The sequence below is a fragment of the Vipera berus genome, assembly GCF_964194415.1.
Source record: "Vipera berus genome assembly, chromosome: 2".
Taxonomy (NCBI): domain Eukaryota; kingdom Metazoa; phylum Chordata; class Lepidosauria; order Squamata; family Viperidae; genus Vipera; species Vipera berus.
Genome location: NC_138203.1, coordinates 144,900,814 through 144,917,587, shown reverse-complemented (window position 1 = coordinate 144,917,587; position 16,774 = coordinate 144,900,814). Strand labels below are relative to the sequence as shown.

General features: G+C 41.7%; 1 protein-coding gene across 3 annotated transcripts in view; it reads left to right on the top strand.

Annotated features, from left to right (window-relative positions):
- Nucleotides 1–11,332, top strand: part of RHBDL3 (rhomboid like 3) — a gene marked incomplete at both ends in the record, with an annotated part of 153,493 nt that extends 142,161 nt beyond the window's left edge. For all 3 annotated transcript variants that reach the window (XM_081321695.1, XM_081321694.1, XM_081321696.1), the window contains 2 exons: nt 8,917–8,977; nt 11,061–11,332. In XM_081321695.1, the coding sequence (XP_081177821.1) occupies nt 8,917–8,977; nt 11,061–11,332 (333 nt within the window). The remainder of the gene's footprint in view (nt 1–8,916; nt 8,978–11,060) is intronic.
- Nucleotides 11,333–16,774: the final 5,442 nt, after the last annotated feature.

The window sequence follows — 16,774 nt, the reverse complement described above, 5'->3', positions numbered from 1 at the left end:
TTCGAAGTTACAGCGGCACTGGAAAAAGTGACTCATGACCGTTTTTCACACTTAATGACTGTTGCGGCATCCCCATGGTCAGATGATCAAAATTCAGACGCTTGGCGACTGACTCACATTTATGACGGTCGCAGTGTCCTGGGATCATGTGATCGGCTTCTGCGACCTTCTGACAAGCCACGTCAGTGGGGAAGCCAGATTCGCTTACTAACTTAACTTCAGTGATTCAATTAACGTGGCAAGAAAGGTCGTAAAATGGGGCAAAACGCACTTAACAAAGGTTTCACAGAAATTTTGGGCTAACTTGTGGTCGTAAGTTGAGGACTACCTGTATAAGATTATTTCTAAGATGTCGCCCATTATTGCAGTTTGAGGCAATTCTGGGCAACTTACAGTGTAATAAAACATATTGATATGAAAACAATTATAAACATTAAAAGCAGATTAAAATGACAGAAGATTAAAAGCAGTCTAAAAAAACCACAGCCTTGGAGAGGAGTAGTGGTGATGCCTTCACTGTTATTATACCAACCATCTCCAGTCTGGAATTTCTCCTTCAGGGCCCCGTGCCATCTAGCATAGGCAGGTTTTAAGGCTTTTCCTGAAAGTCAGAAGAGATGGGGCAGGTCACACCTCCAGTGGCAAGATGTTTCAAAGGGTGGGTACCGAGGCAAAACAAATCTCTTCTCTTAGACCCCACCAGTTAAAATTCCTTGGCTGATGGCATTTGCAGGAGGCATCTTCTATCAGCATGAGTGGGGCAGGACAATAGGGTCAGGAGAAGACAGACCCTTGGATAGCCTGGATCTATGCCATAGAGCTGGGGTCCCCAACCCCTGGTCCATGGACCGGCACCAGGCCGCAGCATGTCAGATACTGGTCCGCACAAACAAGCATATTCTGGAATATCCATCTTTTATTGTGTGCTCCTCCTTCCATGTCTAAAACTTGTCCTTTTTTATTTCTCAGTTTATCAGATAGCCTCTTTATGCTATCTATCTCATTACTTTCATCATGTCTTCAATTTTTATCCCTCTTGATGTTAGTTTGAGCTTTAATGAGCTGGATCCAACTTATCCACAACACTTAATTCCAATTTTTAATAAATGTAACCTCAGGACTGACTCATATGCCTTTGATGAGGATCTGCTGATGAATTTTGAGGTAGCTTTTCAGCTACTGTAGTGTCATTTTGTCCATATTTTTGTCAAATGCTTTGCTAAAGTCAAGATATATGTCTATAGCACTCCTACAATCTATTAAGGAAATTATTTTTTTAAAAAGTGATATAAGATTTCTTCTTGAAAAGTGTTTTTAAGATACTTAAAGAGTTCAATCTCTTTATGTTCTGCTTCAGAATCTTCCCAAGTATCATTGTCCAAAATATTGACCTACATTTGACTGGAGCTTCCACTTCTACCATTTTTAAGATGTGGGCAGTGTTTCCCCTCTTCCAGTCATCTGGCGTTTCATGAATTCTTTAACACTTTTCATGGTAATATATAATGGTTCAGCTTTGCTTAGACCAGGCATGGCTGGCTCAGGAATTCTGGGAGTTGAAGTCCACGAGCCATAAAAGAGCCAAGGTTGCCTACCCCTGGCTTAGACTAATGTGTTCTAGCAATCCAAAATGAGTTCATTTATCCATTAAACAACGGGGCCATCTCCACTAATGTATTCTTCTGGTATTGTGATACCTGGCTCACTTTCATGGCACACAATACATTCTCTGGCTTACTCTCCTGGAACTACTATGCTTTTTCCCAACTGTGTTATATAATCTCCAAACTAGAGTGTTATCATTTGTTCTGGGGTGTGGGTGTGGTTTTCAGGTTGCAAAAGCTTTTCCCCAGTCTTTTGCTTTGATCTCAAACAGAGGGAGAAGGATTTGCAGAGAGGCAAATACATGGCCCCATCTCTTACTTCCAAGTAATTTTGTGCCTATAGAAGCAGACTGCTGAAGATAATCACAGCCTTTATTTTTAAACCTGCGGCTGTCAGGCTTTTTGTCTTTAATGACAGCCGTGTGAAAGAGAGGAAATTAAAATTATCAGTTTATTTCACTTTGCCTGGAAGAAGATCTCGTTGGCCTCTTACGAGGATTTAAACTTCTCTTGTAACTGCAGTAAAACAGTTGTGGTTTGTGTTCCTCATCCCAATGGGAGAGATCCGAGCTCTGAGACCCTCTTAGGCTATGTCCCCAGTAATGTCTAACGACAGTGGAATCAACAACAGCCCTTTTCCCCCTTATCCCCCAAACATTGTTTCATCTAGCTCCCAGCATATTTCTAAAACAACATTGTTAGTTGTACAGATATTAAAGTAATATTTTCCCCTTATTCCCATGCTGTTCTAAAGACAGCCTCAAGGTATGCGAAACCTGTAGCCTTTGTCATCCATTTTTTTTTTGGAATGAAGTCAAGTTCCTGAAACAAAAATCATTTTATAAGAATTTCTTCTCACCAACCAGAAACTTAGTCTGATAGGGATTCTTGGTGTCCTGTCCATCTCACTAAAGAGTTGTCTCTTTTTCCTGAGCTAGCCTGGTATGACAGTGGATTCCTTGCCCTGCGGGACTTCATTTTCCACACAGATAAGTACAACTAGGTTTTCATATCCACATGATGTCCATAGACCTCACAGACATTATAATAACAATAAACTTTTATTGTCAAAGTACAACATGTGTACATTGAGATTAGCTGATTAGACCCACATATGCAACGTGGCACAAACCCCACTTGGGTTCCTACTGGGACGAAGTTTTCTAAAAGCTAGATTGAATAAGGGAAGCAATACTCTTCACTGGAGGATTTGGCTGTCGCCTTATTTTTATGGTTTCATGTTATTGTTCTGTTCTATTCTCACTGTCAGGACTTGTTATGGCAGTTTTCATATTTGATACCTACCTATGTATGTAGATACTTACATGTTGCTTTAAAAATTTTTTTGGTAACCTCTCCAGATCCATTGACATGATTGGCAAGCCATAGACTTGTCTTTGGATCAGGCTACCTTGGCACTGTCTAATATTGTGGCAAGTTGGGCAGCAAACAACGGTAACAAATAATAATAAATAATCAAGGCCAAACAAGTAAAAATATTGGTTTTAATTAACAAAAAAAAAATGGCTGTTTCAAGTCTAAGTTCACAATCTTTGAATTTATTCAGGTTACTAACTTGCATCATGATGATTTCTACAGATATACCTTCAACATTTTAATATGGCTAAAATCATATAGTGGTATAAGCCACAATTGTTAGGGTTACACATTATTGGGTTCATTCAATGCTTACCACAAACCATAGTTACAAGCGATAATGGTTGAGTTCATACAGTATGTTGATTAAGTCCACATGGTGTGCTAAATCATAATGTAGTTTGTTTGGATAGGTTTGGTTAGTTTGTTGTATGAATTCAATAACTCCAGTTTCTAAGCCATGGTTTTTAGTTTGGGATGAGTCCAGGGAATTTAACAAATAGTGGTGCATTCACCAAATTATGGCTTAGACAATGTTCTATCTCAGTCAGTTAGTTTAAGTCAAACCAGTTTATTGGCCTGCTGATGTTTCTTGTAGAGCCATCTCTACGCATTACGAGATGGTGAGACAAATATAGACATGCTTTCAAATCTTGCAATTCTTTAGAGCTTACTCAATTGAACTTAATAAGGCTTACTTCTAAATGGAGGTACTAAGGATTGTATTGTTCACTGGTAGTGTAGAAGAGTGTTTGCATGGTTGATCTGAGCCTCAGCTGGTTTAGAACAAATGTGACACTTTATCAAAGCCACTTATTGCAGTGATTAACTCATTTACTTCCAAATTCCCCATCTAAAAAAGGCCTAATTCATGGCTGTCCAAAAAAAGTAAAGAGAAAAGAAATAATCACCAGGATAATATGTTTAGAAAATATGAGAATTTCGACTATTAGAAGGGAAAGATGAATTTGTGACAGATCCTTTGGCCTAGATGTCAATAGAAGTCTCTGCAGAATCCATCATTTTTGTCAAAACAACTTGTGCCAACATGCAAGTAGTTGTGTACATCTCCACCTGTCATCTCACAGATAGTGCCGGATGTTAAAAAAGAAAAATTGAAACTGAGCCAAACCAAGGAAATTCAGATTTTGACAATTTGGGGCAGAAAATTTAAAATTCTTTTTGAGTTTGGGCATTTATATAAAAAATAATAAATCTGTGCTTTTGTTCAATCGTTAATTACTTTTTTCTTCAGAATTTATCTTCTTAATGTATCATGTATTCTTTTGAAGTGTTTTTTGTGCTGCATGTTAATGAAATGAGAAATGTCTTCACTCTCAAATAGTCTGCATACAGTATAGGATTTATTATTTCTTAAAATAAGAGCAGCAATGATCTTGCAGTCCTAATCTCAGTTTGCTGCTGCTCAAAAGGTCACTGCTGTGGTTAGCTGCAATCCTCATTAACTTTGAAAGTGGAGAGAGATTGGGGGAATGAGAAACATCATTATTATTCTCATCAGTGTAGTGTGGAGCAACTTATGCATCACAGAATAACAGAATGACAAAATTGGAAGGGACCTTGGAGGTCTTCTAGTCCAACCCCCTGCTCAGGCAGGAAACCCTGTACCATTTCAGACAAATGGTTGTCCAGTCTTTTCTTAAAAACGTCCGGTGTTGGAGCATTCAACACTGGGCTCTTAATGCCACCGTTTTCACTTCCAAACAGTCAGAGGCACTTTAAAAGACAGTGCCTTGCCACTCATCTTGCAGGAACAAAAATGTCCTCACTCCATGTAAAGGGATGGGGAAAAATGTTTAGAAACCAAATTGAGTTGCACTTTGCAAGTGGCTCCTCCCTTGCCAAGGAGAAAAGGAATTATTATTCATTTCATCCTTTTATTTGGTTTGCTAAGTGGGAACCGCAAAGTCACTATATTAAATGTCTTAAATGTCCTGAGCTTTGGGAGCCGGAAAAGGATACTATATTACTGAGGAAATATAGGCAAAACCAAAAAAAGGCTACTGTTTGCTTCACAACCATTTTAACTACATACATTGTGGCCAAGCCAGAAGTAGGTCCCTTCAGCTGTCAACCCATTGTATCAGTAGAGCAGGTAGTCTTCAAACCTGGCCCTTTTATGACTTGTCCACAAGTCATAAAAGGGTTGAGTTTGAAGACCCCTGCAGTAGAGAGTCTACTTTCAGGCTAGCCCAGAATCCTCGTGGGACCATCAGTCAAGCATGTTGTTCTGTACCAGCCTGCTACCGGCCCTGCAAAAAAAGCAGGGACAACCCCTTTACAAACGGCAAGAGGCTGGAATTAAGCCTGCCAAATTTATTAACATAAAACAGAGCAAAACAAGACACCAACCATGAACCAGGAGCTATGAAACAGGAACTATTCAAGCAGTTGCCTTCAGCAAACCAGCCCTCCCACGCATTCCCCTTTTATACAGTTCAGGGCGTGGCTTCTCTCTGCCTCCTTCCGAGGTGCCCCATTGCCTTCCTCTGTTTACTCCTGATTGACTGCCTCCTGCATCGGGCGTCCTTGAACAGGGCCAGCTGTGGGTCATCTTCATCCACTCTGTCAGGCTCACACAGCTGGGTCTCCGTCATGACCAGGTGGGAGGGGCCTGGCTGAGGGCTCTCATCAGCAAGCTCTTCAACCCCCTCAGCAAGCTCTTCAACACCCCCCTCCTCCTCTGAGTCGTCCGACCCAACTGTCGAACCCACAGGCTGACCCTGAATCACAACACTTGTGTGTAACCAGCACTGAACTTGCTGATCTGCAAACAAGTATGTGCAACAACACATAAACCCTTCTGCCCTTATATCACCCAAACTGGAATCACATACTGCTGCCATTCAGAAAGCTCATGCAAGATAAACTGCATAGAGAGAGTCAAACACTATGTAATGTGTTATGTAAAGTTTGAAGGGCCAAGGGAAAACTTCAACTGATCAAAATTTTAATAAAAATGCTACCGCTATCCAAACTAGACAAATATATACATGCTTGATATTCCACCAGCCTTATCCATTGTTATTTAGCTCTGTATCGTTGTCCGTGTGATCTCGTTCTGTTGGATCAAGAGAGCTATGCTATGACCCAGCCCTGAGATATAATGAACAGGGTCCCATTAACTATTCCAAATTATTTTTATCTTTACATTTTCTCCACTTACTCCCAATTAGAACTGTATTTGGCCTCTAAATATTGTAGACTGCAGAATTTCTGTAAAAAAGGAATGTTAGTCCCTATTTGAAAGCTGGTTTGGTCTAGTGGTTGAGTAAGAAACCCAAGTTGTAATCCCCCAACCTGGCTGAGGAATTCAGGGAGTTGAAGTTGCCAAGGTTGAGAAACACTGCTGCAAGTTCCTTATTTTCTTTCCAACAAGACTGCTTGTGGCAAGAACACCACATGTAACACTTTTCAACATATGCATAAGTTTTTTTTTTAAAATTCCATTTATATCCCACCCTTCTCCGAAGACTCAGGGCGGCTTACAAGCTTAGCAGTAGCCTTCATTCTATGTATATGCCTGCTTATTAGGGCTTTCACACACACCCCAAGTGGCATTATTACAAAGTCAGCTTAATCATTTTACCTACCTCGGAAGGATGGAAGGCTGAGGAAGGATGGTGACTAACTTCACCAGGAACCCTGGTGGCACAGTGGTTAAAGTGCACTATTGCAGTCAAACTCTGCCCACAGCCTAGAGTTCGATCCTGATGGGGCTCAAGGTTGACTCAGCCTTCCATCTATCTGACGTTTTATAAAAATAGGACCCAGATTATTGGGGGCAATATGCAAATAATACTTCATTGCAAACCACCCAGAGAGTGCTGTAACACGCTATGGGGACAGTACAAAAGTCTAAAGGCTGTTGTTATTGCTCTTCGAGCCCACGAATTTCTTAGAATGATCACAGCATGTTAAAAATATCCTTCATAGCAATGCTGCTTTGCTGACTACGTTTCAGAATTTGGAAGAGCTTGGGAAGAATGAATCTCCTCTTTTAACCAATGTAACGGCAGCGCTCCAAATATCCTCTTGAGCTTTGGTGTTGGTTGGATAAGATCTGAAAAGTAGGACCGGCATCTCTCTTGCTTGTCTGATATATGATGCCATTGGCCTAGAGAGGATTCTTTAAAAAGAGATATGAGGAGCAGGCCTGTGAACCCAAAATTTATTGAGCAATAACTCCTATCTCTCTGGCCAGCCTGTCCAATGTTTAGAAGAGAGTAGAACTGTTATCACTGTATGGGCAGACTTCAGTAGCAACCCCAACTTTCCTGGCCCTTTAAATCATTTTACCTACATTGCGTCTTCTTTGATAGCTGAAGATGTAGAAGCTGACATGATGTGCTAAGGTTGCCAAGTGTTGACTCTGAACTGCCTCCTTCCTCCAATTTCTAAAATCTCCACTTTTCTTCTCATTCCACAGGGATTTACAGGCACGTACGCTGTAGAGACATTCAGGCAATTTTAATGCAATGTATATACAATCTTCATAGACTGATTTAGATTCCTTTACGATTTCTTCATTATGTCAGATTATTTTCAACCCTTTCTCTTTTTCCCGGAAACGTACTTATGTACCTTCTTGCTTAATAAATAAAATAAAATAAAAAATGTGGCAACATCCTGGAGTTTGGGTGCTTGTAGTTGCTCCTAGTAAAGATAGTTTGTAGGAAAATTTCATGGAGTTGTAGTGTTTTATAAAACCCTGTTTTGTAATATAGTATACCTTTATTCCCAAATGTAGAGAAGAGCAACAAAGATAATTAGGGACTGGAAGCTAAAACATATAAAGAACGGTTGCAGGAATTGGGTACGTCTAGTTTAATGAAGAGAAGGACAAGGGGGGGGGGGTGATATGATAGCAGTGTTCCAATATCTCCGGGGCTGCCACAAAGAAGAGGGAGTCAAGCTATTCTCCAAAGCACCTGAAGGCAGGACAAGAAGCAACGGATGGAAACTAGTCAAGGAGAGAAGCAACCTAGAACTAAGGAGAAACTTCCTGACAGAACAATTAATCAGTGGAACAACCTGCCTGCAGAAGCTGTGAATGCTCCAACACTGGAGGTTTTTAAGAAGAGGTTGGTCTGAAATGGTATAGGGCACAAGTCTGCAACCTGCGGCTCCCAGTCCCCTGACATGTGCAGTCCAAAAAAAAAAAAAGTGGGACTAAAAAAAGTTCAACCAATCAATTCAAATATGCAGGGTAGGTGCATATCTCGCCTTGGCTCCACTCTTCAGTCAAACCCTGTTCTGCACATGCGCGCATGTACACGCATGTACACACATTTTTTGCGGCTCCCAGTTTTTCCTTTTGTGAGGGAACCGGTTCCGAGTGGCTCTTTCACTGTTTCAGGTTGCTGACCCCTGGTATAGGGTCTCCTGCTTCAGCAAGGGGTTGGAGTAGAAGACCTCCAAGGTCCCTTCTGTTATTCTGTAAAATATTGAAGGTTACATTGTAATTTATCATTGCATAGATCAGTTAATTACCGGAAATCCTCCCCACCAAACCTGCTCATGTTCTGTAAGAACTCATTAAGGAAAACAGCACAAGTTTCCACTGCATGGAGAGCAACTTTTTTTTAAAAAAAAATCATGGAATTAGATAGTTTTGAGCAATGAAAGGATATAAAGCCAGAATTCACAACTTGATGTTTGTTTGTTAGTTGTTGTTTTTTTAACCACCACTTTCCTCTTCCGGTCAATAATTCTGGCTGATTTAGGAAAGAAAGAATTGGCAGGTTTCAGAAGGCAAGTCTTTTTTAATTTATTTCTCCGGGGCTCATTACCAAATCCACAGTGAGTGTGCAAAGGAGAAGGGACCCAAATTAAACCCCAGAGAATCAAGTCTGTCTCCAGATACTCAGCAGATGGAAAAACTCACTTGGAGATTCTTTTATTTCTTTCTCAGAACTGGTCTGGAATGAAGTGTCAATTCAAGCTGCTGCGCATGGCCGTTGCCTTGATCTGCAGTAAGTATCCTCATGAAACAACTCTCATTAGTGCACCTGCTATGTCTAAAGATATTCTTGAACTCATTTTTTTTTTCAGATTAGTAGCCCAGAGATCATAGTGGCGAATTAGAAAAACCAATCTTGGGACTGTCCTATGCAGAACTGCTCACTTCGCCTTCTAAACCTGCAGAGGATGTGTGAATCACACATACTTATGGGACCAACCTGAAATGCACAACAATTAATTTGGACAGTGCTAATGAACAATGAGTAGATCTATCTCTCTTTGATTAGTGTTATTGGGCAATTTTTTTTGCCACTTTGGGAAAAAAAACAGAGAAAGAAACTGGAATAAACTACGGCTTCTTGGAAATTGAAGAGTAAGCTGGAATTCCTGATTAGCTAAGCTAGTGGCGGCCATTTGTGAAGGGTTCAGAAAGCAGAGGTCTTCTTCTCTGACTTTGCTGGCCTTCAGGAAGGAACTTAAGGCCCGGTTCTTCCAGCAGGCTCTGAGTCAGACTTATGTCTGCCCTTTAGGCAGATGTTTGTCCTCCGCGCTTGGCTCCCAGACGTTTCATTACCAAACTAGGTAACATCTTCAGCAGGGTTTTATGTGTGCCTGTTAGTGATTTTATAACAATACATCTTGTCATGTTAAAGTGCAATCGTAATTTGTGCTCCCTGAAGACAAAATGAGGGGTACAGTCCTGTTCCTTGGTTTTTCCCACGTTGTTGTGATTCAGGGTCAGCCTGTGGGTTCGGCAGTTGGGTCGGATGATTCAGAGGAGGAAGAGGGGGGTGTTGGAGAGGTTGCTGAGGGTGTTGGAGAGCTTGCTGATGAGAGCCCTCAGCCAGGCCCCTCCCACCTGGTCACGACGCAGACCCAGCTGTGTGAGCCTGACAGCGTGGATGAAGATGACCCACAGCTGGCCCTGTTCAAGGACGCCCAACAGTAAGCAGTAGGCAGTAAGCAGGAGTAAACAGAGGAAGGCAATGGGGCACCTCGGAAGGAGGCAGAGAGAAGCCACACCTTGAACTGTTTAAAAGGGGAATGTGTGGGAGGGCTGGTTTGCTGAAGGCAACCGTTTGAATAGCTCCTGTTTCATGGTTCATGTTTTGTTTTGCTCTGTTTGCTTTTGTGTCCATAAATTTGGCAGGCTTAGTTCCAGCCTCTTGCCTTCTTGTAAAGGGTTTGTCCCTGCCTTTTCTGCAGGGCCGGTAGTAGGCTGGTACAGAACACACGTTAAGACTTGCTTGCATTTTCCTGATGGTCTAAACCAGGGGTGTCAAACTGCCAGCCCCCGGGCTGGTTGTATCATGCAGAGGCCACGCCCACCCCAGCTCCGGCAGTGGAAAAAAAAGTTGGGAAACGTTGTAACACGTCATATGATGCAGCGAGTTTGACACCCGTGGTCTAAACAGTAGTTGGCTCAAGTGGAAAAGAAGAGAACCTTTGTAATGTTCTGGAGAAGCTGGCTAGACTTTCCTAATCTATCTGCTTAATCTGAATCACCACCTGTGCTCCCCTAATCTTTGGCAGCAGAGATTATAGCTGAACCCTAATATGAATTTCCATCCCGTTACGATAATAGGGCTAGTTGCAAAAAAGAGAAAGAGGCAGTTGACTTTTTCAAGGGAAAAAAAAGGAATGGAGGAATGAAAGGAAAGTTCACAGAGAAGGCATTTTTTTGTCTGTTAGCAATGGGGAAAAGATGTGTTCCGAAAAGAATATGTTATATAAAAAGATAACGCTATCGTGGACTTCTTTTCGAGTCATTGGGTTTTTATTTCTTTTCCTGCTGTTCATTTTAAAATATATATATTTAAAACTGCATACCAGGTGCATTTTGCACATTTGTGAAATCTGGACAGTCTGGCTTAAAAGTGACCCAGAATGGTAGAGGAGCTGTCTTTCTACATGGCCAGAAATTCTTGCCAAATAAGCTGTTGTGTTCATTGAAAATGCTGCTAAAAATGGTAAGGACAGATGCTGCACCACAGCATAATAGCATGGAATTATATGGGACAGTGAATGGGCAATGTAGTGCAATTTCTGATGAATTGTGGGCATGTGTGACTTACTGCTTCATCTCTCTTTCAGTGAGCTTTGAATTTGGAAGAGCTGTATGGCTGAGATTCTACCCATCTGTTTATCCTCCATGTCCTCATCCCAGTTTTGTTGCCCACCTAGGTGGGGTGGGTGTTGGAATCACCCTTGGCGTGGTTATTCTAAGGAACTACGAGCAGAGACTCCAAGATCAATCAGTGTGGTGGATCTTCGTTTCCATGTATGTGGTGTTTGTTCTCTTTGCCATCTTCTGGAACATTTTTGCCTATAGCCTGTTGGATCTCAAACTACCTCCACTTCCTTAAATGCTCGGGCTAAACAACAGACAAAGAAATGACTTCCCATCTTCCAGCTTCATGGACACAAAATTTTTTGAAACCATAGGATTTATTTTTTTAATGAATGTGACAGGAGAGGAATGTATCCAAGTTCAGGAATGACACCCACTGAGGGAGAACTATGTGTGCTTGATGGGAAATGAATATTAAGGATGAATCCACGGATCCTTGCTTGGAAGGTATTTGGGCATGAAGATTTACAGGTACCATGATCTTTATGAGCCACACCTTGTGCCCTTTGCTCATATAATCAGTTTGGTGCTGTACTCCAAAGGAAGATTCAGCCCCCCTGGATGCTTAGCCCAATACATATGAGTGAAATGTTCATGCACGCAGTGAAGGCTCATTTTGATGGTTTTATCTTTTCCAGCATTCACAGTTAGAAGCTTTCAGAAGAGCTTTCCTTAGCTGGTGTCCTCCAGATGTGTTGTGCTATAAAGCCATTACTTTGGTTCAAGATGATGGGAGCTGTAATCTATTACATATGATTACACCAGACAATCTTCCGTCCATTTGGAAAATGTATTCCTTTCTTTAGTGAATGGGTTGTAAGTTGTGCGGAGCAAAAGAAAGGCTTGGAGGCCATCTATGACATGCCAGCCTGGTACCCACTTTGTAGCCCTATAGCAGCCCAAAGTCTCTAAGTCCAAATATTTTAGCCTTTCCCTCATTCGTTGAGTTTTCTGGGGAATTAATTAATAAATGGAGGATTCTGATTTTAGACGTCACTCACGGCTACTTGCAGAGGCTGGTTTTCAGCTAAAGAATCAACCAAATCACACTGAAATATTTGAAGGTGCTTTCGTCTGCTTATAAAATTCAGCTGCATATTTAATTTTTTTTTATTCTTTGTGGCTGGGTTTTTAGTCATCATATACTACTTGAAGCTGTCGAATCTTACAATAATGATATTATTTCCTTTTGGGCTCTGGACCTTCTGTTCATTTTAAAGCAGGATCTGCTCCTTGGAGAAGGATAGTTAGATGTTCTTCTTTTTATAAGAGTTCCTCCAGAATTTCGCAACCCATTAAACAACCTAGATGCTCTTGATGTTTAGCTCTGCTGCAGTCTTCTGTATTTTTCAAGATCTTGATCTACCAATTTTGGAAGAAGTAGATGTGCTCCCTGAACAAAATATTCTAGCAATTTTGGTTTGGAAGGTACAGATTTGTTTTTTTTTTGCCTCTTGTGAATGCAGTCAGCAAAATTGTAATGATGCTTTGTTAATTTTTCACATGTATTTCATTGAAGCCATTCTCCATCTGACAGTCTCTAAATATGTTGGGACTCAGCAGGACCAAAGGAATTCTAGGAACTGAAGTCTAGGTGTGGTATATTTAATCCACACACCTGAAAATACTGGCACTGTACAGATGGTTTAAAAAAATCAATATGGAGGGCCCAGCTGCCTGACCGAAGCCCTGCCTCCTTTTTACATGCAGCAATGAACATTAAAAACAGGCAGAGTTTCTGTGGAGTTGTCACACCTACTGTACCATTTTGACATTTTACCCTTGCCTTGTCAAAATCTCTGGAAAAAGTTGAAGGTATCTGGTTTATTCAGGGCTACCAAACTTAAGCTGAGAAATCCAGGTAACAAGATGGCAGCAATGAGATCCAGAGAACTTTTAACTACTTGCTATTGTTTAGGAGTCCTCTGCTCACCTGGAATTCTGAGAATTGTGGTCTCATCATAGTTGAGGACATGAGACTGGGGAGAATTGCTTCAACAGATCAGGGATGTGTTTAACAGTAGTACCTCAACAGGTGTGGAAGCCTGAGTGAATTATTTATGCAATCTCGTGGGATGCACCCCTTGTGACAGGGGGAGGTTTCGTGTGGAAAAAAAATCTCTCTGTGGATTTAAAATAATTACATCTACGTAGCTGCCAGGAAGCAAATAATAGTAGAACTGGAAGGACATTTGTTTGTTTGTCTAGCCTAGAGAAAAATCAGCTGGGATTGCGCCACACACTGGCCTAGATTAAATAAGATGAGGTACTTTGAAGTTCAGTATGTAATGAAATCACTAGCATGTTGTGTGAGACTCTGGGGATCACGCTCAGTCTTATTCGGGTCTTCAGGCATAGCCCGTTGAGATAGCACAGAAGTCACATTTTGTTAATTTGGGGTTGGGGTTTGGCGCAGGGGTTTGCAAATGAGTTTACATGGCAAATCCTAATTTGATGTTTCTATTTGTACATTTTTGGAAACTGAAAGCACTTGATAATGTTGACTTACAACAGTTCATTTAGTGATTATTCAAAGTTATAACAATACTGGAAAAAAGTGACTTATGAGCATTTTTCACACTTATGACTCTTACAGCATCCCCGTGGTCACTTGATCAAAATTTGGACACTTGGCAACTGACTCATATTTATGATGCTTGCAGTGTCCTGGGGTCATGCGATCCCCTTTTGCAACCTTCTGACAAGCAGAGTCAGTGGGGAAGCCGGATTCCTTTAACAACTTAACAATTGCAGTGATTCACTTAACAACTGCCTCACTTAGCAACAAATTTTGAGCTCAATTGTGGTCGTAAGTAGAGGACCACCTGTACAGAAGAACAATGAGGTAAGGCTTAAAAAAATATTATTGGTCACTATTCCAGTAAGCAGATTCCAGAAATTTGCAAAGGCTTGCTTTATTGCACAGAAAACATGCTGGAAAGATTTAACACATCAACACAACTATGTACACTCCTGGGTGGAGAAAGAATGCTTCTAAACTGCCAGTATTTCATTAAGGGACAAAACATATTTTTCTTGTTCTTAAATTATTTTGTCACTTCTTCCTATTGATTTCTTTACCCGCTATGACCTGCCTCATAATTTAGCTTGGAATCAGCTGCAAAATTACCATTCTTTATCATCCCAGGAAAAAGGGGATATGTTTTTCTGAACGTTCCGCTGCTGGCTTCTATTGTTGGCTTGTACATTCTGCTTGGACCGTTTACACATCTCAAATGTTGCAAATTTTATTCTTCAGGACCACCGTGGCGGAGAAATGCTTGAAACGTCAAGCATCTGCTTCTCCAAGCAGCAGTGGCGTAGCGTGGGTTGTCAGCACCCGGGGCGGGGCAAGGCAACCGGAAGCGGAAATAGAGGGGCGGGCGGGCGGTGACGTCACGGCACTGCTGAAAAGACGCGCCCCGCAGCGGCGTAGACTTTCCAAGAAGAGTCGCGCGCATGCGGGATGCTTCCGGGTCCCTCTCGAGGGCGGCTGGGCGGGGCTCCGACCTGCAAGAGCCGCTGCATTCAAGCTCGCACGTGAGCCCCGCTAAATAAAGCCACGCATGCGCACGAAGCTAGGCCGGCCGGCCAGCGGGTCCGTCTTCGCTCGGCCAAACCTGCCAAGGCGCCTGCGGGGCGCTTGCGGTTGGCCTGAGCCTGGGCGGAGAGTTGGCCGCTTCTATTTATTTTATTCAGTTTATGTGGCCGCCCATCTCACCTGCCGGACTCATTTCGCTTTGCAAGAAAGAGCAGCTCGAGAGCGGAGCCAAGCCAACTCTGTGCAGCCCTTGGGGCTCCCTGAGCAGCTCAGTGCAAGCGCGCCCCCCCAGATGTTGCGCCCGGTGCGGCCGGCCCCCCCTGCACCCCCCACGCTACGCCACTGCCAAGCAGGAAGGCATTTGAGAGAGGGATCAAAGTATCAAAAACGTTTGCAAAAATAATTTAAAGGGAAAAGGTCACTGAACAAAACAAAAGCTTGACAGGATGACTTTTAATATTAAAGCAGTACAGTTTTAACCTCAAAGAGCTTTTGCAAATGCACAATCCGAATCGTTGGCTTTGGGAGGATGTTGACACTTCACGTGCAGAGTTTTTACATCTCTCGCAAGCTGCTCTTTTGTAGAAAAAGCCACCGAATCCAAAATATTTTGGAATAAATAATGCCAACCTTGATGCTACTCTCTTCCCTTGGGGAGCATATAAGTTTTTATGAAAGCAGGTAGCAAGGCCTTTTAACGAGAGATGACAGCACAGTTCCATATCAACTCCACATCTTTGCTCAACCATACCATACGTCAGGAACCCTAGAAATAAAGTTCATGAATCAGAAGGAGAATGAAATCCTGCAGAAACCCTAAAGGATCGCTTAATAATGTCAGTCTGATGGGTCATTTGATAAAGAACTGAAAACTGACTTGTCACAATATCTTGTTCAGACATTCAGGTGAATGGATAGAGAATTTGAAACTGGGAAGAAATTGTGTTTGGAAGCATTGTCAGACTTCTCCCCTTCTCTCTGATCCCCACGTATTCACTTGAAAGTCAGCTGTGCTTGCATTCATGTATAGCTTCTCTCCACATATACCAGATTGCAGCATATTTATGACATGTTGCCCAGCTATGTGGTAGCATGTGGCTGATCTGGGCAAAACAGGAACAAGATATTGGCAGGAGATACCAAGGTTGTAGGTCATTCTGTGCACTTAAAAACAATGACGGCCCGTCTTTTGAAGAGGACAATAGCAAACCACTTCTGTATGACTGCTCAGGATCAGTATGGAAAGATCCATAAAGTCACCAACTCAATTCAAATCTGGCTTTATCTTTCCTTACTTTGACCTACAAAAGTGAAGTAAAGGTGATGCACACGGTCTGCCTGTAGGAAAACAGCATCCTGTCAAATGACCTCGTCTTTTAAGAAATCAGTCCTTAATTTGACAGCAAATGGAATTTCCAATATAATCCAGGTCTGCATTGATAGAAGCAATGATTAGAGAAGAAATCTGTTTTCTGACTATTAACACATTTCTTACCTTACAATAGGCACTCCATCATGATCCAGGGACAACACTGCTTTCTTCCACAACGTGATATATAGTGTAAAGGTTCTCAATATAATATACAAATCCGGCTTTCCAGCCTTCCTTCCACTCACCTATCTATTCTGAGACAACTTTACTATTTCACTCTTCCAGTATCCCAAGGTGGAAGAACTTTGGAGTTAAACTTGCATTCGAGAGTATTGTTGTTTCAGTGAGTGAAATATTTTCCCCTTAGGTCCAAATATTCTGGCTAGTTTACAGAATTGGGCTGGCACAGATAGTTTTTGCATCCTGTACTCCTTCCTAGCATTTTCACAGCAGTTTCTGCTCTGCTCAGAATCTCTGATAACTTCCCTGACATACACATTTTAAACCATTGCATTGCTATCAAAAAGAGAGATTAAAAATATCAATGGGGGTGTAGTTTCATCTTCAACTAAGTTTTGCATGATTGGCTGAGAAGCAGAAAGTGTAAAATCAGATAAGCTCGTTTCTTTCGTAATGAAGAATCGTAATGCAGTTTTAAAAGCAACTGAACAGGAACAATCAAGAGTACAATTTGTCAGAAGAAAGGTATGGATGAGAGAGCTTAATCCTTTTTCTATATACTGTACATCTTCCAGTGTTTTGGT